The 27,909-nt window shown below is 41.3% G+C and overlaps 1 protein-coding gene across 1 annotated transcript; it reads left to right on the plus strand.

The window, feature by feature from the left end:
- The first annotated feature begins 11,264 nt into the window (after window positions 1–11,264).
- On the plus strand, window positions 11,265–27,774 carry LOC149298377 (lysine-specific demethylase 9-like). Its single transcript, XM_089487518.1, has 7 exons — window positions 11,265–11,703; window positions 23,326–24,008; window positions 24,978–25,115; window positions 25,939–26,081; window positions 26,288–26,455; window positions 26,802–26,910; window positions 27,385–27,774. Exons 1-7 carry the CDS (start codon window positions 11,265–11,267, stop codon window positions 27,772–27,774), a joined length of 2,070 nt encoding a protein of 689 aa, XP_089343644.1.
- Window positions 27,775–27,909: the final 135 nt, after the last annotated feature.

A 27,909-nucleotide genomic window follows, 5' to 3' on the forward strand; every position in this document is an offset into this window, starting at 1 on the left:
CGAACAACATAACTTTAGATGGGTGTAGAATGTAGAGTGTAGCATCATATTACACTTAATGGTATGAGAAAAAAAAACAGTTCACAGCATAGCACCGAACAATTTGTGGAGACTGCAAACAGAGCAGCAATTTTGACTTAAAATATTGTTACAAAAGAGACTATGAGAGATAAACACATTTAGACTGACATGGGTCTCCAAAAATATTTACAGACATGCCATATTAATTTAGCAAAAGCTCTGCAGCAAGTTGCATCCATTCCATCTTTTTTTCTGAGGTTTTACTGGTGACAGGATGGTAGAATGTTTCTAATTAAGAGTTATTAGATTTAAGAGGTGAAATGGTGTCAGGAACAAGTATTTGGTTTTGTTTCCCAAACTTGTCCTATTTGGAACTGTATAAAAGGGTGGATTACATCACTAGCAAAAAGAACAAATATACTTAGTATTTGTACTAGGATAGGAGGCAATGGGATTCTACAGGTTAAGCCTACTCAATTGGTGGAGGAGGCTGGACAAGGCATATATGTGAGATGAAGGTTAAAAAGTAGTTGGTGCAATGATAACAAGTGAGAATGTGGATTCAGTGGGGATTACTAAAATGTAGTATAGCGAAACAAAATCTACTATCTGTTAGGTTGTCTAAAATAATTGGTAGAGGAGCCAACAAGAATGGAGTCTGCATCAGATTTACAAATGGATACTCGTTCTCTGAAGCCACTAGAGTGATTTCATGTGACCCCATGTAGGTCTGTGTGGGCTGCCGCTCAACACAGCTTGCATCACCCAGTCATGTTATACATGTTGGAGCTCTCACAGGTACTGATCTTCTCTCCTGTCCCACAGGCCCATCTACACTGTTATACACAATGTCTGTTCACTAAGTTACTATTCCAAAAGGTGCCACTGGTTAAGGAATAAACCTTTGAGCACTGGACAGGTAATAAATGTGTAAATCTCTGCAGTGCATTTTACATCTGCCAAGAAGAAAAGACAGTTTTTCTCTTTCATCTAATCCTATGTGACCAAGAATAAATGCACTAAAAATTCCTTTTTTTCCCACATTGTCACAGGTGGTCCAGTATGCTGTTTCGGGACATTGAGTACCTTGGCCTGGCATGTTCCCACAATGGCGGACTTGCAGGGGTTAGTGGAGCAGTAAGGGAAGCTCCAGGGAAGTGTAGGGGTGACTGGCGCAGGGAGCAGCTTAGGGATCTATTGGGCTAGGTGAAGCAGGTGGGTCCACCTCTCCCTCTCTCTGCCTCCCCCATGGCAGGATCCCAGTCGAATAGGGATTCTAGGTCATACCTTGCATCCTTCAGCCTGTTTCATCCTTGACCTTCCCTTGTCCAGGAGTCCCTCTGTTACCCTCAGCAGGGTCAGTTACCTGGGTAGGGGAGCCAGGGCCTTCCCACATTGAGCCCCTTTGCTCAGTCTGGCTCAGCGAGTGAGCCCGTTTGTCAGGCGGCAGTAGATCTGGTCCCGCACGCTCAGTGTGGGATGCACGAGTCATGATTTGGCGGATTGGTAAATGGAAGTCGGTCTGCTTTAGGAGCCCCAATTATATAAGTTCGGGGTCTGAAGGTTAGAGGAGAAAAAATTAAAACGTTTTTACGAAGTAATGGATATCATGGAAGTTGGAATAAGCCTAGGCACTCCTTTATTATAAATGGTTATTTCTGATGTTTGTTTCTATCCCTACTGCAGGTCCTTCCTCTTGTATAGCATGGATCATGGGCATACCTGGGAACTTTTGGCCTCCGGCTACCTAGAGCCTTGCCTTGCGGGACACGGCCAGGACTGCCCACTGATGTCGGTGGGCGGTCCTGCTGATGTCGGTGGGCGGTTCCGCAGACATCAGGGGGAGGTCCCGCTGACATCAGGGGGAGGTCCCGCTGACATCAGCGGGAGGTCCCGCTGACATCAGGGGGAGGTCCTACTGATGTCGGTGGGCGTTTCCGCTGATGTTAGGGGCGTTCCCGCTGAAGTCTGCTGGAAACACCTCTATTTCAAGGGAAAATAGGCGGGGAGCGGGGCATGTCAAGTGCTTCACCCGGCAATCTTCAGGCCAAACCCGGAGAGTTCCCAGGTATGATCATGGGGCACTTCACATCGGCTAGTGTCTCTAGGGCAGTGTCAGATGTAAGGCCAAACTTTTACATAATTGCAGGCTAAGCAATACATGGCCATATAGTGTGACTGAATGTCCAATATTTATGCCTTAGATGTTTTTTGAATAATCGCCGGGTATGCTCTGAATGCTTGCTTTGTTTTGTGTATTTATTGGTTATTATTATTCCAAGCAACTTGCTGTATACAACTGACCCATGGTCTCAAGAGCTGAGATCTCTTTACCTATTCCACTCTCCTGATCCTTTTGTCCCAAACCTTACTGCATACCAAGTACCTGTACTGCTGGTCCTTCAAGTGTGACAGTTTATCAGAGGCTTAACTATTGACCCTGCATCATCGAACTCAGGACCTTGGGCTCTGAGACAGAATAGAACACTCAAGACCTTGAGGTGGCTTTTGGGTAGGGTTTCCAAATTAAAATTGTTAAAAAATGTATTTCACTCCCTTATACGAGACAAGGTGCAGAAATCTGACCATACTTTCAATTGAACATGGCTATGCAAAGAAGATTAGCTTTGATGAAGTAATTGATCAATTTGCAGAAATAAGGTATCGATTTACCTTTACAGAATAGACTTAGTGATCACTTTGGACCTGCATTTTTTGTTATTATAGAATCCAATATTATCTGTTCAGTAAATGTTATTTATTTAAATGTATTTAATTTATTTATTAGTTAATTTATTATTTTTTACATTTACATTTTTCCAGGTTGAGATACAGTTTACAAATTGTACATATTTTTTCTTTTCTTCAAAACAGCATGGACAACATGAAATATAAGTAGCATCAGGAAAAATACAGGTGTCCATTTATCAAATGATGGAAAGTTGTATTGTCCATGTTCGGTGGAAGGAAGAGGGTTATGGACATTCCAATACACAGCAAGAGATACATTTAACAACTTCCATTCTTGTTTTCATTCGTGATTATTGACTCGTACTGAGCTTGATCATAGAAGAACTTAATACAGGGGCCACTGAAACCTTGAACTTCTACATAAACTCCCCTCCTCACCCCAGGTATCACCCTTACCCCTCTCGTCATGCGCATCAGTAATCAAAATATCGTCATTGTCAATGTCAATGGTAACCAGGGATAATCATAATTAGGCAGAGACTAATGAATTTCTATATTCTAATCAGGACCTCTTGTCTGGCAAGTTTGGTGCAATACCACAAGGTAAGTTTAAATGTTGGTTTAACCTGTTGGCGGAGTGACAAGTATAAAGTATCAATATATATTTGCCAGATTTGAAAGTTTGCATCCAACTAATTTATTCAAAAAATAAAGTTTAGCTTGAAATAACAGAATGGTCAGTTGTCCGGCATGTATAAACTGGTGAAGCACCACCGCAGACAATATAATAGAGGGTGGCTGTTTTAGGAGAAAGAGTATCCATTGGTCCAAACTGCTGCATCAACTCCCAGAACCTCCCAACCACAGGACAACACCACATACAATGAAAAAGTTTTGCATCAGGTTCACCACATTTTAGACAGGCAGCTAAGTCCCTAACATCCATCTGAAATTGTCAGAGAGGTGAAAAGTAAGCATAATGGCCAAACTTTAGGTGCATGTCCCTAAACGTGGCCATAGGTAAGATGGCACATACATAACAAATGGATTTTAACATTTCACAGTTCTCTTTTATATGTCTAGACCACAAAGTCTTGCGAAGGCTCTTTTTATTATCTAATTGGTTAAGCCAGTCCGGATCATTAAAAATTTTGATGACATGATATAACTCCTTGCCTACATATAATGAATAAAGTGGTATGTATAACATAGGGGATTGGTCTTTACGTGTTTGGTAAGAAAACACGGTTTTATTTGTTTTATCAAGAAAGGTTCCAATGATGAAGAAACCTAGGTTTCTCCACGTCTGAAAGACCACATGAGCTCTAGCCTCCTGAAAGTGAGGGTTTCCTATCCACAAAATGGAAGACTATCCATTGCCAGTTGAGGCTCAATTTGAGTCTCAATTGCTTCAATGCTTTTACCATTGAGTATAGGAGTGGGTTGTCAATAACTTCTATGGGAAGTTGTGCATATCGGAGGTATAACACAGAAGTGAAGGACACATCTACAAGAAACTAATTGATCTATGAATCTGTAAAGGTAGTGGAAAAAGGTGGCCCATTCTACAGCATACCTAAATAAAGATACAACATTATAGTCCCTCAGGTTAGGTAGATCCAATCCCAATTGTAATCTATGTCTTTGTAATTTTGAATTCCAAATTCTGGGTTTTTTCTCACCCCATATAACTTTTGAGAAACTAAGGTTTAGCAATTTAAGGTCAGCATGAGAAATAGGCCAACAGAGACGTTTGTTGCCAATGTTTAGACATTAATGGCTGTGTGTTGAGTTATTTTGAAGGGACAGCAAATTTACACTGTTATACAGGCTGTACACTCACTACTTTACATTGCAGCAGTGTGTCATTTCTTCAGAGTTGTCACATGAAATGATATAATAAAATATTTACAAAAATATGAGGGGTGTACTCACTTTTGTGAGATACTGTATATCTGAATCTATCTCTGTTTCTTTTTCTAATACCCAAAAGTCCTTGAGGCATTGATAAGCCTTTATGGGTAAACATATTTTGGCTTCCCATAGGTCTTTATTTTTCACACATGGCTTCTCAATTTTGACTTTATTTTTTTTAAAAGAGACTTTTTTTTTTTTAAACAGAGGGAGACTTCTCACTCCAAGTAGGCCTGTTTTGGTTGTATCTCCCTGATGGTGACCCTGCACTGTCTACTGTCTAGTAGTTCATGTCCAGGCCACATGCCCTACTGCTGCTACTTTATCTGCTACGTTAGTCTGGAGTGGTCAATTCTTTTAATTTTTTTCCCGAATATTTAGGCAAATTTAATCCTATGCCAAGGACCCCTTACTCTTGGGTGGTCTTTTTGTTTTTTATACATTTGGGAAATTCAGTCCTGCCCCAAGTAGCTGCATGTGTGTATCTGCCATTGTTTGCCCTGTACCCTGCCTCTGTTGCTGCTGCTTAATCTCCTTCCTTTGTCTAACGGATCAATTATTTATTTTTTTGTAATATGGGGGAATTCAATCTGTCTGGCAGTGCCGGCCCTGTGTACTGCCTATGCGGCTCAGTCTCCTTCCTTACTCAAGGAATCAATTCCTATTTTTTCTAGTTTTAGGGGCAGTCATGTAGTCGTGTCCTTTCTGACCAGTGCCTGCCCTGTACCCTGTCCAACCTCTGCAACCCAATGCCTTTGCTTACTCAGGGGATCAATTCTTGTTCTTTTTTGTAATATGGGTGAGGGGATTCCGTCTTGTGGCTGGATGGGTCTGTCTGCCAGTGCCTGTCCTGCCTCTGTGACTCGATCTCCTTCTTTAGTCTTGGAGATTCTTCTCCTTTTTTCTAATATTGGGGAAATATGTGTCTGTCTGGCAGAGCTTGCCCTGTGCCCTGACCTTCATTGCCTCTGTTGCTGCAGCTCGTCTCTTTCCTTACTCTGGGGGATACATTTTTTTCTAATATACCCAATGCCTTGCCCTGCCTCTGTTCCTTCCTTACTCTGGGGATCAATTCTCGTTCTTTTTTTTCTAATATGGTGAGGGGATTCTAATATTAGAGGACATTTAGCCCTGTAAATCCTGTACAATATGGATGTGTCTACCTGACAGTGCCTGTCCCTGCTGCTGTAGCTCAATGCCCCTGATTATTTTGGGGGATCAATTCTTGTTCTTTTTTCTAATATTGGGGGATTCACTCTTGTACCATATTGTACATGTGTCTGTCTGCTCATGCCTTCCCTGTGCCCTGCCTCTACTACTGATATGGCTCAATGTCTTTCCTTGCTCTGAGGGAACAATTATTTAAATATTTTGTTCTAATTTGAAATTAGATCTAATCTAATTTTGGAAATACATTGCCCTGTACCATGGGATTGAGTGTGTCTATCTGTCAGTGTCTTCCCAATGCCCTACTACTACTGCTACTGTTGTTGCTTCTGCTGCTTTATCACCTTCAATTGATCAAAATGGGATTCAGTCCCATAACATGCTGGTGGATATGTGCATCCATTGGTGGTGATGCTGTTGCTGGTGGTCCTGCAATGAGGAGATGCTGCTTTTGTAAGTGTTTTAAGTTGTAAGGTTGGTTCAGAAGGTGAGAACCCCCCCCCCCAGATTTACCGTATTTGGTCGATTATAAGACAAGGCTTTTTTCAGAGCAAATGCGTCTTTTAGAATAGAGGTCTCACTATGAGACTAAGATCCAGATCCCCCGCAGCGTTGTAGGAGAACTAGATCCTCCTCTCTTATCCCCCCCATTTAACACTCCCCCTCCCCACACACTTACCGGTGCTTCCGACTCCCTGCTGTGTAGCCGGGGCAGTGGGTTGAAGGCTAAGCGATTCGCATAGGCAACTTCCGCTGCAGCCGGAAGGAGGTGCGGTTAGCAGCGGAAGTTGTCTGCGTCCATCGCGCAGACCTTCCTCGACTGTCAGAGAGGTGCAGGGAATTCTCTCTGACAGTCGCGGTAGGTCTGCACGCATACTGAATATGCTTTATAGCATAGTTCACTCCTTGATGGAGAAACTTGCCAGTGTTACGCTTTATAATTTATAGCATAAATGTACTATTTGTGTCAATTCTCACTAAACAAACCACATTTAAGTTCCCATAAAAATACATTAAGCGCCATTGAAGTAAATGGTTGTAATTTTACAAGACAACAGTAGATGGTACCAAAGGGCCATCAAATTTAAAATCACCGAAAGCGAAGTATAAGTGAAATGAAATAAATTACAATAAGATTTTTTAAAAGTAAACCCTGATTGGATGGCTGTCTAAAACATGATATATGCTAGTGTGGGTGGGGGGCATTCCATTATTAAAGACTTCTCCATGTACAGAAGAAAATGGGAAAAGGCAAATAATATTAATCATAATAGTGTCCATTCTCATTTATGAACTCCAAGTATATGGTATATCAGAGAATCTCAACACTGGCACTTGCTCTATAACGAACAGCACATAAAGGGGTACTCCATTTAAAAATATTCTGTCTATTTTCTTTGTTAAAACGGTACCAGTTTTGCCAATATAGTGTTTTTAGACAGCTGCATATTAGCCATTTTCATGTGTTCTAGCTCTTTTATCTAAGCCCAGTTTACTAGACAAAATCATACATTTACGGTGTACAGAAACACTTTTCTTGGAGTACTTCCGCATAAGAGCAGAGCCTTGTTCCTCCAATCAGGGGAAAGGCTGTGTGTGGAGGCTCCGCCCTTTTTTTTTTGGAAGTACCTCGATAAGAGAGCTGATACTGGGGAGGAACAGCCGAAAAAAGAAGACAGAAGAAATGAGACAGAAGAACAAGAGGCGAGAGAAGAATTGGAGCTGCCTCTTTAAAGTGAGGCAAAAGGGGCAGCTGCCCTGGGTCCAGTTGTTCCTGTGGGACCCATAGCACCTGTCCCTTGAGCCTGCAACAACCAATCTACTCTAAGGGGCCGGGGCAACCCCTGCCACCACTTATGCATGGGCCAAGCATTTACCTCTGTGTTGTTCGCAACCTCTCTTGTACTTTCCAGGGAAAGCAGGAACAAGCAACACAGAGAAATCTGCACATGAGCTTAGGGAATGCGTGAGGGAGTAAATTAGTGAATGTGTGTGAATGAGTATGTATTTATTAATATATACACATATATGTATAAGTGTGCAGTTGGACGGATGTGGATGTGTAAAGGGGGTGCATAGATGACACAGGCAGGGTTTTTGGGGGCAAAGATGACACAGGTAGACTGGGGGGCAAAGATGGCACAATTATGCTGTTTGGGGGCACTTATATGCTGTTTGGAGACAAAGATGGCAGAGACATGCTGTTTGGGGAAAACATCACCATGTCCATCCATTGTGACTGCTGGACAGGTCCTGTGGATGCAATCTGGGTGCTGGGGCAAATCCTACATGTGTAATTTGGGTTCCAGAGCAAGTCCTATGCGTGCAATCTGGGTGCTAGGGCTGGTCTGCAATTTAAGGTTTCCATGCATTATTTATTTGACCCATACCTTCAATGTTGAATTTACATGTGAATATTCAGTTGATCTTTACCTGCAAGACTGGGTTTGTATGTTATTCAGTCACTTTGCACCTATAATGCTATGCTTCCATGTGTTATTTATTAATACCTGCAAATACAGGGACTGTATGTCTTATTCAATTGATCTATACCTCAAATACTTTGTTCCCATGTATTATTTGATCTATACCTGAAGTACATGAGGGAGGTAAAGATGTGTAGCATGGTTAAGGAGGGGAGAAAGGACTCTGCAGGGGATGACAGACAAGGGGGCACCACAGGGGAGGCCCACAAAGGGGGCCTGAACACCTAATGCCAGCCCTGATCACGACTCGTATGTCTGTTTCGGGTCACTAGCCGGACCTGCAGCATTCATTTGCTATGTTATCTGTATAGTATTGTGTTCCTCACCTCCCCTTAAATTTGTGTGGTTAGGACATGTGGAGCCACACTAGGGTCAGTGTGGCTAATGCTTTTTTGTATGTGTTGTTTTTATTGGTGTTTGAAGTGCAGAGCGTGATTGCATGCCAGTGAGTGAGGAAGGCTTGCCCAGGGACCAATCAATATTAAAGGCGGACGTGGCAAAGCAGTTGGTGTAGAAGGTAAGGAGATATTGACAGAATTTGAGAAAGAGTAAAAAGAGTGATTTTGCTTTTCTCCCCAATAAGTTTGTCTTATATTCAGGCCTTTTCTTTTTTCTTTCATTAAGGTCCAAAGTTTGAGAAACTTGTCTCATAATCAGGGTTACCTGCCTCCCCCAATTGTCGTGCTTTGTGTGGGCCTGTCCTGATTTTGCCATTCTATCTTGGTGTCTTGCCGAACTCTGCTTCTGTCCCGCTTTTCTGGACAGAGTTGGACAGAGTGATATTTAGGACCACAATCATGCATCCTGATTTCATTCTTCATTGTCTGGGACAACGGAGAATGCATACTGCGCATGTGTATAGTTGTGTGCATGTGCAGTAGTGCGAGTGATTTGCTGGAGCTGTAGTTGAGGTATGGGGTCATCTGATAATCGACCAAATGCGGTAATATGGAAGTAAATATGTAGAGACTAAAAATGTGGAGGCGGAAGTAATAAGTAGAGAGAAGTAAGAGAGCTTGACAGATATTGTGAGTGGATAGATCAGCAAGGCACTGCAGACAAGATGGAATGGGAGTATATGTATGAAGGGAATGTTACAGCAGAGCCTGAAGTAAGGTCTGGGAAACCTGGCCATTATACCCCGTGGGGAGATCAGCAAGACAAGTACCAGAGAGAGGGTTTTTCCTCTAATCCCAAAAAGGGGGTAGAGGATTAGTTATGTCCACATTCAGCAGCCCTAGAACAGTCACCATGGAACTTTGTGGGATCCATTGCCGACTTTAGCCTGTTCATATGGAGCTTAATATGGGCAGGAGTAACTGCTCATGTCATTTGTGTGACCCAGTTACTTGGTAGACATTCACGCCATGCTTGTGCCATGATGGCTACTGCGACCTACAGGTTTGCTTAGTTGCAGCCTTCTCTATAGTAGGAGACTTTTTATTTTTGTCACAGTAGCAATTACACTATGTGACCAAATGTATGTGGACACCCCTCCGGATTATTGAGTTTAGGTGTATAAAATCCAGCAAATAGGCATGTCATCCTTTGACAAATATTGGCTGTATAATGGGTCATAGTGAGGATCTCAGTGACTTTAAACATTACGCAGGATGTTACATTTGCCACAAGTCAGTTCTTTACATTTTTGCCTTTCTATATATGTGATGAATGGAGAAAGGAACTTCCCCCAAGTTTAAAACGTAATCTTTATCAAATATCTATGGCAGATTTCCTAGTACTATTAGAAGGAAAGTGAATATAAACAATAACAATAACAAAAAACTAAACTAACAATAAAATAAACATACATAATGCATACTAGTACAGAAGGAAAAGAGGATGCATGCTTTAAATCTATTAGGAGGTTGAGGGAGAATTAGTTTTGCATCTGCTTTTCTACACAGAAGCCAGTTTCTAAACCATAAAGTATATTCAGGTCACCACTGAAGGCCCAATTGTGTGGTATGGGCCCTGTATGCTTGGAGGCTGGTTTCTTTAGAGAAGATGGGGAGTTGTTAGATGGAATTGAGAATCAACAGCTTAGTAATGGGTTTTTATCTAACAATTCTACAAACCTTACTTTTACCATTACCTTTAATATACGTGAAGCTTGCTTATGTGTTTCCTTAAGGATTTAAGAAACAAAAACGTGTATTGCCACTTTAGCACCTAATTGTGATCTGTTCACCGTGATGACTTTGTATGTACCTATAAAGGAGCCAGCTCCAGACTGTGTGACCCAGATTCTGGCCCTTCAACATGAGACTCAGGGGCAAATGCGGAGAGATCCTGGGTATGCTTGTATTGTAGGCTCTCCTAACTTCTACCCTGGGAAAATCGGTAGACTGGGAGCGGAGCTTAGAGGGCACAGGGTCACACAAAGTAGAAGCGCTAATGTGCATGCGCATAAATCTGTGACCCAGACCCCAGAAAATGAAATCAGGAGCACAGGATTACGGTCCCGAATCCTGTTGTTCCACCAGATCTACCTCTGTCCCATAACAGTGGCACAGTCTGAACTATCCCCCACAAAGCACTACCGTTGGGAAGCACGGGTCAGTAACAACCACGTTGCTGATATAGTTTGTGCTATGCCCTTGCAGGACAGGGCAAAACATAGTCAAATATCACTCCGAATGTACCCCAAAGTGCCTTAAACTATCATGTTAAATACACTGAATCACATCGGATGTGACTGGAATTCGAAAACGAATCTAACAGTGGTCGCAAGATTAAAATATGCAATCAGTGACGTCACGAAAACCTCCGTGCTCTCCAGCACGAGCCCAGCACCACGGACTACAACCCTCCCTATGATAAACTACATTTCCAGTGAGGCTTGGGATTACTAAGCATGCGTAGCTTTCTCCAATGATGTCCCAGTTACCGCAGAAAACTACATCTCCCAAGGTGCTCTGCGCTGAGGTCATGCGCAGTGGCTGCTATTGGGCCATTTAAAAGTCGTTGTTGGGGGAAATTGAAATGGCTGCGCAGCTGGGTACATTTTCTGAGGAAAGGGACAAAGCGAAAGGGGGGCGAAAGAAGAAACGGAGGGAGGGTTCCCCGTCGTCCGAGAAAAAGAGGAAAAAGAAAGGAAACGAGGACGGCGGAGGAGAGGATGATGAGAAGCAAGTCAAGAGGAGGAAGCTTGACAGTGACACCCATCATTGCTGTCACCATCATCATCATCACCACCACAGACATCACCACCACCATCAGCATGGGAAAGAAGAGCTGTTGCTCCGACCTCCTCCCCCCGGGCTTCCTCAGGCAACCCAACCTGTGCCCTCCATCACCCAGGCCTTATTTACTCTTGCTCAGCTGGAGAGACCTCTGGAGAAGATCAAGAGGAAACACAGGGTGAAGAAGGAGAATGCTGGTGGAGAAGGAGCGGAGAATCTACTGAAACCTGTCAAAAAGGGTGAGACAAGGAGTTGAGACTACATGGGACGATGTTGGGCAAAAGCTGCCTTAATGGGGGGGGGGCGTTGATTTCATTTTTTTATGCAGTGAGTCGAATATCGGGGTGTATCACAGAGTAATACATGGCTGTGTAGTGATGTAACTGGTTGTCAGGTCTCATACCAAATGCTGGGGGGGGTTTAGATTAAATGATTTGGTCATCGGTGTTGATTATCTGAATGATCCCATTGCACATTAGTGAATAGGTTGATTCGGGTAGACCCAGGAGGTTGTTTTGGGGTGCAGTTTGGAAAATGGGATTTTTATCACTATAGCAACCAAATGGAGATCCTACTGATTCTATTGGTTGCTTGGGTGACAAGCGCCACAACTGGATGTTATAAATGCTTTAGATTCTTCTAATGGTGAAACTAAAACTTGAGAATATGTCTTCAGAAAGAAGTCCTGCCAGGCAAGCTTATGAATATATTACAAGTGATGGCATTTGGATTGATAGGGCTGTGGTGAAAGTGTATTTTGCTTGCTCTTGTAGTGTTTTTGTATTGGCCGGAGTTTATAATATAAAACGACAAACCCCCCCCCCCCCTTTTTTATTTATTTTATTTATTTATTTATTTTTTAAATTACATTTCTGGTTTTGTCAAATTGATTTTCAATGTCATCAAAGCAATATGTGCATCAGAGTGTCAGTGCTGCTGAACATAAAACCTGAGTTTAATTTCTTGTGAATATGTGTTGAAAACTGAATTTATCCACTGAGAAAAGTTGATGCCCTTTGCGCGGTATTTTTTTTTCACGTCCTCTGCGCTTGACTTGTAAAATGTGGTTTTCGTTTTAATGTAAAAAAAAAAAAAATTCTGTACTAAATGTCTTTTTCTAAACCATGGTAGATAAACATTTTCTTTCGTATGAAGGTTTAAATATATATATTTCGGTCCTTATGAATTAGACAATTTTTACGCAAATGATGATTTATATATTCAGCAGTTCTAGGAATGATGTTTCTAATGCTGCAGGTGGGATAAATATCCGGGATCATGTAGTTGAGGGAGTGTAATGAGGCGTTTTCTTTTGAGGTATGGCAAAAGGTGCATTGCACTTAAAGGGAAAAATGCTGAAGAGTAAGAGTGGTTTCAAAAAGGCATGTTAATCATTTTATTTTTATCATTTAACAAAAAAAAAGCAAAATAAATGAACAGAAGAAAACTTTAGATCAAATAAATGTTTGGCGTGACCACCCTTTGCCTTAAAGGCGCCATCAATTCTTCTAGCATACGGTATAAGGAACTCGGGCAGGTAGGTTGTCACAGTTCTTCTGTGGGCATTAAGGTAGCCTCAGTTGCATCTCTATCTTCATGTAATCCCAATCAGACTCAATGTTGAGATCAGGGCACTTCGGAGGGTCATTAATTCTAGGACGCCGTGTTCTTCATACCTGTAATGTCATATGCAATAGCAGGTGAAGACATGTAGCCTATGTATGGCGTGGGATTGCCCTTTATCATCACAGAGTCAAAATTGTTACACCAGTTCTGATCTTCGAGGTCTGATCGCTGCAACAGCATAAGGTCTGAAAGCAGGCAAATAAGGTCATAGCTAGGTGGCTGACAAAGTAACTATATAACTTTTTTTTTTTTTTAAATGACAAAATTTGCAGACCTTCTGTTACAGAACATGGCGTGTGATGCATTTTATTGTACCAAGTATGCTTATTCTGAACTATACCGGATGCAAACAGAGAACCTAATAAAAATCTTAGTTATTATAAAGTGCTACTTTTGTTAATGCAATGAGAAGTTTTTCTTATTACATTTCCACTTGTCACTATTTCTGTTATGTTGCCCTCATAAGAGCATTGGATCATTGGTTTGTGGATTTAAGTGTTATGTGCTTATTAGAAGGGGATTGGTGAAACATTGTAATTAGATTGCTGTTACTTATGTAATATAACAGAGAGTGTATTTGTATGCATTCCCCAAAGAACCAATGGCAAGTATTTGTATAAAGTCTATTTCATAATGACCCAACAGCTAGGAAACTGTCTTTGTATTATGTTATATGCTAATGTGAATTTTTGTTTTATTATATTTTTTTATTTTTATATAACCCCCGAGCTTTGCATGTGTAACCATGGATTCCATAACTAGTTTTGATGCACTATATCAGCATGTTCTTTCCCATATACCCAGTCCTGTGTCCTCTGAGAACTTGTTGTATTTTGTCGTCATCTTCCTTCATTATAGACACCTGTTTTGACTATATTATATATATCAAAATGTATTAAGTGCCAACAAATTACGTAGCACTGTAAAATTTAACCCCTTAAGGACCGGGCTCATTTTTCGTTTTGTACCCTGTGGGACCGAGGCTGTTTTGACACTTTTGTGGTGCTTGTGTTCAGCTGTAATTTTCTCCTCACCCATTTAGTGTACCCACATAAGTTATATATTGTTTTTTTCAGGACAAGATGGGCTTTCTTCAGATACCATTATTTTGATTGTATCATCTTATTTACTATAAAAAAAAATTAAAAAAACATGGTGAAAAATTGAAAAAAAAACACATTTTATGACTTTTATTTGAAAAATCTTTTACTCACCTAAAAAAGCAAGTAAAAAAACTAGCTAAATAGATTCTACTACTTGTCCTGAGTTTAGAAATACCCAATGTTTTTATGTTTTTTTGCTGTTTTTTGTAAGTTATAGGGCAATAAGTACAAGCAGCGTTTTATGATTTCCAAATCTTTTTTAACAAATCTGGTCAGTCTGCCTCCATCTCCTCTTTGGAACATCTTTGAAGCCGGTTAACTCAATTTAACCCATTCAAACCATATATTTTTGAAAACTAGACACCCCAGGGTATTCCAAATGCTGTTATTTTAACCCTTTCCATGCACCAATTATACAACTACACTTTGTCAAACTTTGTAATAGTAATTATTTTTATTTTTTTTTCCACACAAATTGTACTTTAGTTATAGATATACAGGTGCTGGTATATGTCACTGTCAAACAACACCCCAATATGTGTTCAGCAACATCTCCTGAGTACAGCGATACCCCACATGCATGGGTTTGTCAGATTGTTTGGCTGGTAAAAGGCTACTTTTGGGGCATGCGTAATTCAGGTGGTCATTTGGTCATTGTGCCTCCCTCTCCTCTTTGGAATATCTTTGAAGCCGGTTAACTCAATTTAACCCATTCAAACCATATATTTTTGAAAACTAGACACCCCAGGGTATTCCAAATGCTGTTATTTTAACCCTTTCCATGCACCAATTATAGAACTACACTTTGTCAAACTTTGTGATAGTAATTTTTTTTATTTTTTTTTCACACAAATTGTACTTTAGTTATAGATATACAGGTCCTGGTATATGCCACTGTCAAACAACACCCCAATGTGTGTTCAGGAACATCTCCTGAGTGCAGTGATACCCGACATGCATGGGTTTGTCGGGTTGTTTGAGATTTAAAATGCCACATTTGGGAAGTGCGCTTTTTTTCTCCATTTTGGTCAGTCTGTACCTATGCCCTATCTTTGAGCTAGGCCACTCCAATTTACCCCATCAGCCATTTTTTATATATATTAGACACCCCTTGGGTATTTGAAGTGCTTTTATTTTAACTCTTTGTTGAGATTTTTGAGAAATTTTAGCACTTGCTCAAAATAATAAACTTTATTTTTTAATTTTATTTTATTTTTTTTATACTTTTTTTATATTTTTTTTTTACACATTTTGCTGGTACTGGATGGTTCATCTAGTGACATCACTGCATAATTATTTTTAAATGTTAGCACATTTTTTTTTATTTTTTTTTTCAATTTTTTATTTATTTTTATTTTTTTTTTGAATATTTTACTAATCACATAGTGATTAGAAAGCTGGGCTCCATTGACTTGCATGGTTTAATGCAGTACCTGTATTCAACCAGCAAGTGGAGCCAGTTCTCTAGAGGGTCTGGAGACCCTCTAGCGAACTTTTTCGTCTTTATTGTTTTATTTCCCGGGCCGCCGCCATCTTGCTTGATGGCGAAGATCACCGGCAGCGGTAAGTGTTTGGTGTCGCTGGATGCCTCCTGATCGAGGCATTCCAGCGACACCATTTAAGTTTAGGAGGCGATCGTTGATCGCCTCCTAAACGCTTTTAAAACGGGCGTCCGCCGCCATACAATGTATGGCGGCTGTTGACGCCCCGGGGAGGGGCCAGACATGGCCCCCGATGCCGATCTCGGCCTTGCTGAATGCCTCGACATCGAGGCATTGCAGCAAGGCCGTTTAAGCGAAGAAAGTGATCCTTGATCACTTTCTAAGCTTATTTAATTTTTTGACGGTTCAGGACCGTCAAAGGTCATTTAGTGACCTTCTTGTTATGACGGTCCTGAACCGGCAAAGGTCGCGAAGGGGTTAAGTGGTACAGCTAACACACACAACAAATATACATTCATACAGACACATCCGGACATGAGCACCCTGTCCGTGACCTTGCCATCTGGCCTTATGGTACTTTTACACAAAGTTGCACTCAGGAATGGTGGGCTTTTGAAGGCCCTGCTCAAGAGCTTACAATCTAAGGCGTATGTGTATGAAAAGCTTTTCTGCTGCAAAACTGGATAAACAACTGATTCGACAGACTGACTCAGACTTGTACTAAAAATTGATCTTGACTTGTTTTTAAATACAGAAAATTATTTTCTGGGTATAAACTAAATTGACTAAATCCTGTTGAGAGAGATATATATAATTTATCTTTCTTTTGTAGTGTGTCATGGCTTACTTGTTTAGCAGATGTTTAATAGCCTAGAAATACATGGTTAGCAGCTGTTGCTTCTTGGCTGATTATTATCTCTTGACAGTTATACCATGACTCATTTTAAATGCTTATATAAAACATTCTATAAATGAACTTATGTCGACTATAAATGCCAAATGTTTTCACTTATGAAAATGTGTTATCTATCCATAATATCTTGATCTGTTTTACTATTTCCCCCCCAAAGCTTTGCTAAACCAAAACGTATAGAATATACCCAAACTCCATGATGGACCAAAGTTGGAGGGGTCTCCTAAGAGTACCCAGGCTTAAAAATCTACCTAGCCTTAAGCCTTCCCTGTCTCATTGGTAATCACTTGATTTTTGCCTAAATAATGAGTAGCAATATATGCTTTTCCATTTGGAGAGGTGACTGAATTGACCATAGCATCAGAGCCAGGATTACTTCTGAATACACACATCCTGTGACTCAGGACTTATCTGACAGAGGGGGTGGGCAACTGACTCTCACTTTACCTCCAGCTCTAAGCTAAAGGGTTTTGTTTTGTTTTTTTCTTTTAAAGCTGTAAGTGGTGCATTTTAGCTCTTAACAGTTTATGGTGAGGTCCTTTATGGAGGTTGAAACATTGGATTTTGTGTATATATAAGCATGATATTTCATTGGCTTGGCTACATTCTCTTAAGTAGCCATCTGAAGGGACATACACCAATGGGGAGTACTTCCAAATGGGCAGGGGTTGATGGGGCTGAAGTACATATTGGGAGTGCTTCACTGAGTTTGGGCATGGATGCTCCTTTAAATGGCTTTACCGTATACGCTATGGAAGTTGGGTTAGCATTCTTAGACACTTCACATATTCAAAAGACAGGTAACTGCTACTGAAGGTGTCATGAACTGGGCATGAACTTAAAAAAAAAAAAAAAAACTGAAAATAACTGATAACAGGAAGTAAGAAAAGCAAAAGGCATTTCCTTATACGCACATTATGCATATCAAACCAGGGGAAAGTGTTTTGCTTTTAACGTAAATTCTGTTTAAGGAATCCCTGGTAACCTTTTTATTTTAATTTTTTAATAAAAACAAACCTCAAAAGCGGTGTAGGTTGAAATGATTGTACAGTTTCACCAAGAAGGTATTAAGTTGACTATTTACTCAAATATCGAATATATACTATATATTTTTAAAGAACACCATTTGTTTTCCCAAAAAAAAGTTTTACAGCAAAATTCATCTAGCTCTATTATCTTTCACATGTGAAAAGGAAAGTACACCCTCTTTGAATTCTATGGTTTTATATAAGAGCACATAATCATCTGGTCCTTAACAGGTCTAAACATTAAAAACAACATATTATACCATGTCATGATTTATTCAACACAAATAAAGCTAAAATGAAGAAAACGTGTACACACTTGCTGCTTCCATAGGAATTTAGATGCTAAGTAGCAGACAGGTACTGCTAAACAAATGTCCTTGATTCATTGGTCATCAGTAGGGCTGCAACTAACGATTATTTTAATAATCGATTAGTTGGCCGATTGCATTTTTTTTATCCGATTTAATTGAAAAAATAAATTTTCAATTTAAAATAATGTAATAAAAAACTGCCCCCAGTTATGCACATCTGACCCCCAGCTTGCCACTCTTCCCCCATATATGCCTTATACCTCTTATATGCCAGAGATTCCACTGTGCCCCCTGATATGCCACTGTGCCCCCTGATATGCCTTATACTCCTTATATGCCAGAGATATGCAACTGAGCCCCCTGATATACCTTTTACCCCCAGATATGCCTTATGCCCCCCTGATATGCCCAATATCGATATGCCTTATGCCCCCTATATGCCTTATAACTTCCAATATGCCACTGTGCACCCCATTTATGCCTTACAGCTCCCTATATGCCACTGTGCACCCTAATATGCCACTCTGCCCCCCCATAAATGCTCTGTACCACCCTGAAATTCATGATTCACCACTCTGCCTCCCCCAGATATGCCACTCTGAAATTCATTATACCCCCCCCATACAACACTCTACCTCCCCCTATACACCACTCTAACTCCCACAGATATGCCATTCTGCCTCCCTGAAATTCATTATACCCCCCATACACCACTATAACTCACCCATACGCCACACTGCCTCCCCCCTCTCCACTCTGCCTCCTCCCCCCCCCACACTCCACTCTGCCTCCTGTCAGCAACGGAGGTTCACAAGACACCAGGGAGCCGGGTAGAGAGGCAGAGTGGCGTGTGGGAGGGGGAGGAGCCAGAGTGGTGTATGGGAGGGTGGCTCCCATACATCCCTCTGACTCCTCCCCCCTCCCATACGCCACTCTGCCTTTCTCCCGACTCCCTGGTGTTTTGTGAACCTCCGTTACTGACAGGCACTTACGCTGAGGCTTCTATGAAGCTGCAGTGAAAGTGAAGGTGAGTAACGGAGGCTGTCTGTGCGATGCAGACCCCCACCGGCTGACAGAGAGGATGATCCTCTGCAGGAAACCTCGATTCTCTGTCAGCTGGTGGGGGTCTGCACGATGCGCACAGATAGCCTCCGTTACTGCCCTTCACTTACGCTGAGGCTTCTATGAAGTGAGGAGAATCCAGGTCCCCCGCAGCGTTGCGGGGGATCTGGATTCTAGAGTTATAATCCGATCTCTGTTTGAGGTCGGATTATATAAGGAGAGGAGTTTTTCAGAGCATTTGCTCTAAATAAAACCTTTTTATAATCGATAAAAATCAGTTCAACTAATCGATAATTAAAATCGTTATTGATTTTATCGATTAGTTGTTTCAGCCCTAGTCATTGGCAAGTGTTACCACCTCCTATAAAAGACAAGGTTTTCTGGTTTGAAACATTCACGATCTCAAGGAGGAAAGCCATCGGAGATGATCTTAGAAAAGAAGATCATATTCAAGCAATTCAGTGTCGATCATTCTACACTAAGAAAGATTATTCAAAGGTGGGAAACATTCAGGACAGTGGCCAATCTTCCAAGGAGTGGATGTCCCAGCAAATTCACCCCAACATCAGACCATGCAATGCTCAGAGAAATTGCAAAAAAACCCCAAGAGTTATAGCTCAGATTCTGCAAGCCTCAGCTAGCAGGTCATGACAGTAAAATTAGACTGAATAAGTATGATTTGTTTGAAAGGGTTCCCAGGAGAAAGCCCATTCTTTCTAAAAAGAGCATGGCAGTGCCATCTGAACAAACTACAAGACTCCTCTTGGACAGACGAGGCTAAAGTGGTGATGTTTGGCGAAAACCAAACAGCATATTGGCACAAACACTGCATACCAACTGTCAAGCACAGTGATGTTTTGGAGCCACAGGACCTTGCAGTCATTCAGTCGGCCATGAACTCCTCTGTATACCAAACAATTCTAAAGTCAAATGTTAGGCCAACTTTCAGACAGCTAAAGCTTGACCAAATGTGGGTCATGCAACAGGACAATGATCCCAAGCACACCAGCTCTCTACAACAGAATATCTGAAAGTCAAAGTCCAGACCTCAACTCAATTGAAATGCTGAGGCGGTACCTTAACAGAGCTGTGCATAAACAAATACCTGCAAACCTCAATGAACTGAAACAATGTTGTAAAGAAGAGTGGGACAAAATTCATCCACAAACATGTGAGAAACTGAAAGTCCTATAGAGATTATTACTTTGTTATTGCGGCTAAAGGTGGTTCTAAAAGCTATTGAATCATAAGTATGTGCATACTGCAATTTAGTACTTCTCTGTATAAACTAAGCATGGCAGTAAAAATTAGACTTGCGCACGGCAAGCAAAAATGTTCCTCTAGAGATTAAGGACAGTGAAAGAGGTGCAGGGGAGAGCTTTGTTCCCACCAATAGTATCAAGGGCCTCTGCGGGTCATGTTCCCGTGGGTCTAGTGAAGCTGCTCTGCATGGGTGCAAGGGATTGGGAATCTGACATGTGTCTGGCACTACTGCTGCTGGGAATATCTGCTTCGCATGCACCCTATGGACTAGGATGTCTCCAACGTTTGACATTATTTTTATGAGCCAACTTGCCCTTATCCCTTTTGGTCACAGGGGTGGCCAGCATGTACTGTGGGTGTCCTTGGTGGCTTGCATGCGACCTACTGATCAACTTTCCACTTTCCACTTTTTTTTTCCGCATGGAAAGACCTTATTTTGTTCCAGCAAGTCATACATGTGTTCAAGGTAGGTAAGGGCATGACCTGGCTCAAAGTGGCAGTGCTCTGCCTCTGGTCCTCAGTCACATCCCTAAATTGCAGAGTGAAGAGCCCATTACTGCTCTAGGATCCGCTCCATTATGTCCAGGGTGGAGTTCCAGGAGGTAACTACATCTTGATGTAAACAGTGGTGGGTTAGGCTTGCCTTCTCCTGCTCCTCCCTCAGCTGCTTGTTTGCCTTCATGCTGCAGTGAAAGTACCTGGCAATCATATGGCACTTTTCAGTCTGTTTCAAAAACCTATACTGCCCTCCAGTTGAAATAGCTGCCCTTACCACCAAGTGTGATATATGATGCACAACTTAAACTAGACTTGTGCATTCGTCTTCGGGCAAACATGAAAACTAACACGAAGAGTCAGTTTTCGTGTTCGTTCCGAAGACACGCTGAAGGGAAGACAGCGGCGGTAAAACGTAGGCGAAGACACACACCACGAAGATCTTCGTGATCGTCTTCGTCTACCACCCCCCCCCCCCCCTTCTAACTTACCTTGTCTTCGCGGCAGTTCACGGAAGTGGAAATCCACAGGTTCGCCGTCACGGGTTACAGGGCAGTGCGAATGAGCCTATTGGTCGCCTACAGGGACCTCCTCTGGCATCACCCAATTGGTTGATGCCAGAGGAAGACCCTGCAGGTGACCAATAGGCTCACTCGCACGGCCTTTGTAAGTTGTAACCCCTGACAGCAAACCTATGGATTTCCGCTCACGTTAACCCCTTCGATGCTGCGTTAGATAACGGGAGCAGAAATCTGTAGGTTAAAGGGCCGTGCAAGCGACCAATAGGCTCATTCGCACGGCCCCTTAACCCTTTAAAAAAAAAAAAAAGTTAACCCCAATGCTGAAACTTACCCGGCAGATCCCACTGGTCTCCCTGTTCTATCAGTTAAATGTCCGCATGAGCGACTCTGTTGGTCGCTCGTACAGACTTTTAAAACCCCAATGCTGCAACTTACCCTGCAGATCCCACTGGTCTCCCTCCCTGTTCAATTAGTTAAATGTCCGTACGAGCGACTTTATTGGTCACTCGTACGGACATTTAACTGATAGAACAAGGAGGCCAGTGGGTTCTGCAGGGTAAGTTACGGCACCAGGAGTTTAACAGTCTGTACGAGCGACCCTATTGGTCGCCAGCAGGGGGCTCGTCTGCCATCAACCAATGGCAGACGAGCCCCCTGCTGACGGCAAATAGAGTTGCTCATACGTACATTTAAACTCCTGGCGCCAGAGCTGCGTTAACCCCATATTAACCCCTTAACCGGAAAAAACGAAGAAAAACCGAACACGAAGAATGTCCACGAATATTCGCCCGAAGAGAAGACGGGAACAGGCAAATATTCGCGGAATACGAAGATTTCCCCCCCCCCCCCCGAAGACGAGCACGAAGATGAACACTAAGAGCCCCCTGGTGCCCAAGTCTAACTTAAACCCACAAAGTTTCCATGTTTGCTACCCCTTCAGTAAACCCCAATCACATTGCTGCACCTGCCTGTGGTCCAAGCCACTGCATCTTCCAGAATGTGAGCTGATGTGTGCTGCTCATCCATGACCTCTGCAAGGCTATATAACCCCTCTGCTTCAGGTCCTTCCCTCCTCTTACCCTGTGCGCCTCTGCCTACACTTGATACAGTGGTCCTGTCATGGTTCTCCAAATATTTGGGCAGCCGCCAGTGTGCTGTCAGTGAAAGAAAGGCAGGCTGTGCACTATAAAATCAAATACAAAGTGATATAGTGCGCTTATAAAAATAAATAAATAAAAAAATCCACAAATTAAAGGTTTTGCTAGTAGCATAAATGGGCAACTGTCTTCATCAACCAAACGCCACTCAGAAACAAAGGAAAAAATGTCTGCTGCAGTCCCTGTAATACACTACAGCTTCCCCAGTCCACCCTGCGATGGTACATTTTCTGCATTAAAAATAAACAATTAACTTGCAGTATTGGTAGCTAGGCAGAGGCTGAGATTAATGCTTATTGCTCATCTTGCTACGAATGGACGAATCATGCACTTTTGCAATCAACAATCGTCAATTTATTCAGAGATCACCCTTATTGTTGATTCGTACAAACACATGAAATGGGCTTCTTTTTTTATTAAAAATAAAGTTTGTGCGAAAGTTAATGCAAAACTCTAGTAAAATGTGTGACGTAGTATACCTTTCAGGGGAAAATGCAACATGCAAACTGGTTGTGAGGAACAATAAACAATGTAAGGTAAACATTGTCTGCTAGACAACATATATTCTCTGCTGCTCTTTCGGTTGAATGGGAGATTTTTGTTTTCTTTCATAACTTGTTTTTTGCAATGTTAATACTGCTCTTTGATGTTGCAAACAAAACCAACATGAATGCGTTTTTGTAAAAACATGAACAGATCTCTGGGCGCATAGTATATGCTCTGTGCCATCATGTGCCCCCCCCCCCACCTTTTACTTAAACATTATAATGCTATATATTACACAAAAAACCTCGACTTTCGATGACTTAGTTCTATAGAATAAGCAGCAGGTTATACATGGTGTTATTCCACATTCAAGCTACATTGTACAGATATGTATGCATATGTACAGCTACATTTATGCAGAATTTGACTAATTTAGTTCTGTTTAAATCCACAGAGATTACAGATGAGAATGGTCAATCCCAGTGTGCGATCAAGAATGAAGGTCATGAATTTCTCCTCAAGAAGATCAAAAAGAAGAAGAAAAAGAAACATAGGGATGACCTGAGAGGTCGGCGGCTGAAAATGTATAACAAGGAAGTACAGACTCTCTGTGCTGGACTGACTCGAATCAACCAGGATACCCTGGACCAGGAGGATGCTGTAGTTGAGGAGAACAAGGAGTCCTGCAGATACTTGCTGGATGAGCAACTCTGCCGCTCTGATTTGGGTACTGAAGAATACAGAGTTCCACAGGAAGTTCAGATGCCCTTTGCGTCTCATCAAGAGCACTGCATTCGTACCAGCACCTTGAAAACCGAGTCTAAGTTCAGCCGTTTGATGCATGAGGAAAACCAGTCAAATGGAGGAGCACCAGTTTTGCATGCTTACATGGACGAACTCTCTTTTTTGTCTCCCATGGAGATGGAGAGGTTTGCTGAGGAATTCCTGGAGAAGACGTTTCGAGAAAATGACAAGAGTGCAGCTTATTATGCACTGGCCGTAGTTCACGGAGCTGCTGCTTACTTGCCGGATTTTTTGGACTACTTTGCTTTTAATTTCCCTAACACCCCAGTGAAGATGGAGATCTTGGGCAAGAAAGACATAGAGACAACCACCATCTCCAACTTCCATATGCAGGTACTAAGCATAGTTTTTTTGTTAACATGCATTTGTGAAATCCTATCATAGATTCTTTCACCCAAATAGGGCAGTCAAGATTGCTTCTCAGGTGTATATGAAAACATGTTAACCAGTTTACCCAAGTCACTCCTCCATTTATTTTCAATAAACCTAGCAGTCAACCATGTTTTTTTTTTCAAAGATACCTGTGACAGACGTGCTATGCAGATGCTTAGAATGGGCCCCAGCTTGTTTTTTGTTTTTTACACAAGACATACATTTAATATACAAGGCATACTGTGACATGGAACACAAACATCAATAGCTTGACCAAGTATATACAGACCGAACATGAATGAAGTCAATTTATGTTAAATAGGGTACACCTTAGGCATTGAAACATTCATACATTTGTAAGCACTGTGTCACAGCACCAACAATCTATAAATCAATGTAAAGCTTACTACAAAGAAGCAGCAGTAGTCATCACAACAGTAGGAAAAGTAAACAGTCCTTGTGTCAACAGGTCGCCTGCATGAGGCCAATGCTCTGTGGTATCAGGGAGTCAAGGAATCTCTTATAGATCACTCTAGGTGACCACAAGTCCAGTTTCACTCCCTCCATTTGGTGTTACTTCACAAACTTGATAACCTCCAGGTAAAACTGTATACTTAAGTTATAGGGAATGGAGCTGATCCATTTAAGACTTCTCAAAAAAATAAATAAAAAAGAACGGGAGAAAGTAGATGTGGCGTTCCTTGCAGAGCCGTGAGCAGTGTCTGTGTCTTATGCTCGCAGTTGCATCCCATGCCTCACCATTTACATAGAGGGAAGGATATGCGAGAAGGAGCTCAATAGGGTGAAATTGGCTGTTTAAGTAGAAATGAGAGATGAGTTTTCCTATTTTTGTTTTGGTTTTGTTTTAAATAAACTATCTCTTGGCTTTATAACTCAACACCCGATTAAGACGTTCTGTGTTTGTTTCAGGTAAGCAGGACATACTGCTGTGGCACATATAGAGCAGGTCCAATGCGGCAGATCAGCTTAGTGGGAGCCGTTGATGAAGAGGTTGGAGACTTTTTCCCTGAGTTTCTGGATATGTTGGAGGAATCCCCTTTTCTAAAGGCACGTTTTCATGTGTGTGTGTGTGTGTGTGTGTGTGTGTATATGTGCATATATATATATATATATATATATATATATATATATATATATATATATATAATTAGTTGAGGTCACATTATTGCGAAAAGGCTTTCTAATCAACAGTTAGCCTTATAAATGTACATTATCTAACGCATTGTGCCATTGGAATACAGGAGCGATAGTTGCTCATATAGTGCATCTGTACGCCCATGAAGATATTAAAATCAGCCCATCTCCAGCTACAATAGTCATTTACAAAATTAGCAACGTGTACACTGTATTTCTGATCCACTTAATGTTATTTTAACGGACAGCATTTTCTTTCAAAAGTGAGGGCATTTCAAGTGACCCCAAACTCTTGAACAGTAGTGTAAATGTGTGCTTCATATGAGATCTCTCTCTCTGTTGTGCAAGAATACAACTATTGCAGCTGTGCTATGTGCATAATAATTGTAACTGTTGCTCTGTATATGAAGGCGCAATGTTTTGGGGGTTTTTTTTAAACATTTTACCCACTTTTGGCTTACATTATTTCTGCTGTGGACAAGTTGCATTACATTGTGTATAAAGGTTGCAAATCTCACTGTTCCCATGCATAAGGCCATTCAGATGGAATGTGTGTGTATATGTGATATATATATAATATATATATATAATATATATATATATATACATTTATAGACGAGGGAAAATTTACGACAAAGGGGTCTTTGTTTATACATCACCTCTTATATATTTAGGTATAAGAAAAAATATTTAGTGACGTAAAGGTGTTTTTAACAAGTGACTTTTGTACTTATAGATGACATTACCTTGGGGGACCATGTCTACTCTGAAACTTGAGTGCCGGTCACAAAGTGATGATGGCCCAATCATGTGGGTGAGACCAGGGGAACAAATGATTCCAACTGCAGACATGCCAAAATCCCCATTCAAACGTAGACGGTAAGCCGGGTTTCTGTCTAGGGAATGTTCTTTTTCCTCTAAATTATTATGTGAACAATTATGTGCTGCAACTATGGTGTGGTTTTGTTTTGTTTTACAGATTTAGTAATTTATGTATAGAAATAGCAATCCAAAACAATTTTCTCTTTTATATACACACCTATAAATGTCAATTAAATAAACACTCCCCCCCCCCTTTCCTTAAGATCAATGAATGAAATAAAAAATCTCCAGTACCTACCTCGTACAAGTGAACCCCGTGAAGTTCTCTTTGAGGACAGGACGAGAGCCCACGCTGATCACGTTGGACAAGGTTTTGACTGGGAAAGCACAGCTGCTGTAGGAGTTCTGAAAGCTGTGCAGTTTGGAGAATGGTAGGTACTCTTTGGGGGGGCTATTGAGTTATTCAGATGAGATGTATATTGTTTGTTTGTAGCTATGACGTCACCCAGGCATGCCCTGTGCATTATACGCAACTTTGCCAAAATTTCCCATGATCCATTCCGTGTTTATTTGACTCTTTTAAGTTAAAACACTCCCAGAACACATACCTGGATTATTTAAGGAGGCTGCACATGAGCCTTTCGATTATTGCTTGGCACTAATGTGTATATTGGTAACATAACAGTTCTGTAAGGTCATATTTTCTACAAATTTATATATAGCAACTTTTGGAATATTATCCTACATTTCAGTGACCAGTTTTTCGTTGTCTTTCAGGAGTGATCAACCTCGCATAACCAAAGATGTGATATGCTTTCATGCAGAGGACTTTTCACATGTGGTGCAGAGGTTACAACTTGATCTCCATGAGCCACCAGTTTCTCAGGTACTATCAAATGTTGCAGAACTTTTTTTGTTACGCATTTCAGTGTAGACTTAAATCGCTTTCCTCTGTTTTCTCAGTAAAACTGATGTGCCACAGAAATGTGATTCAAAAACTGTTGTGACTCCAGTGTCATGTCTAAGATTGTACTTCCCATGGCCAGTTGAAGTTCCACTTCATTTGTTTGTGTAAAGTAAAAAGCCATCAGTTTAGAAGAGAAAAATTCTGTTCTCCATACGATGTTGATTGGTAGTATTTCCGCCCCTGAGAATGTTGAGTGATAAAGCCGTTTGCCAACATACTTGACGTATGGCACTTTGGAGCTTGGTCCTTGTAGCCAAGTCCGACTTAGTGGGCTCATTTGTACCTTATGTAAATAACACGTTTATACAATCTAAACTATATCTCATGTAATCATCTTCAATATGATCTATTCATGAAATCTTTTAACTCCTGGCGTTTTCAATTCGTTTATAGTGTGTTCAGTGGGTGGATGAAGCAAAGCTCAACCAAATGAGAAGGGAAGGCATCCGCTACGCACGCATCCAGCTGTGTGACAATGATATCTATTTCATCCCACGTAATGTAATTCATCAGTTCAAGACTGTATCTGCTGTATGCAGCCTAGCTTGGCACATACGGCTGAAGCAATACAGCTCCAATATAGAGTACCAACAGCCTTCTGACAACAACTGTGACATCCCACCCCATGAAAATTGCCCTGAACCCAAAAGTGTGAAACAAGAGCCAGAGCAACCTCCACTTCCACCAACACAAGGACCTTTTGTAATTCCACTCATTCCACCACAGAAGCTGGAAAGCTACCCGCAGCAGACACAAGCTAACCTGTACCATTCACCCAACTGACTTTACTATTAAAATATTCTAAAGATTGCTTTTTATATTTTAGTTTGTGTCTTCAATTTATTTTTTTTTTCATTTTTTTTTTTTTTTTTTGTGAGCTTCTAGTTTTTACAGCAGACATTTTCCTTTTTCGTGTGC

The sequence above is a fragment of the Sceloporus occidentalis genome, unplaced genomic scaffold (assembly GCF_023333645.1).
Source record: "Sceloporus occidentalis isolate IW3139 unplaced genomic scaffold, rSceOcc1.0.p SCAF_33, whole genome shotgun sequence".
Taxonomy (NCBI): Eukaryota; Metazoa; Chordata; class Lepidosauria; order Squamata; family Phrynosomatidae; genus Sceloporus; species Sceloporus occidentalis.

Excerpts from the sequence above, each read along its gene's own strand:
- LOC149298377 (XM_089487518.1), top strand. The coding sequence starts at position 11,265 with ATGGCTGCGCAGCTGGGTACATTTTCTGAGGAAAGGGACAAAGCGAAA. Across the intron at positions 26,456-26,801 it reads GCTGTGCAGTTTGGAGAATG|GAGTGATCAACCTCGCATAA; the intron begins GTAGGTACTCTT and ends GTTGTCTTTCAG. Across the intron at positions 26,911-27,384 it reads ATGAGCCACCAGTTTCTCAG|TGTGTTCAGTGGGTGGATGA; the intron begins GTACTATCAAAT and ends ATTCGTTTATAG.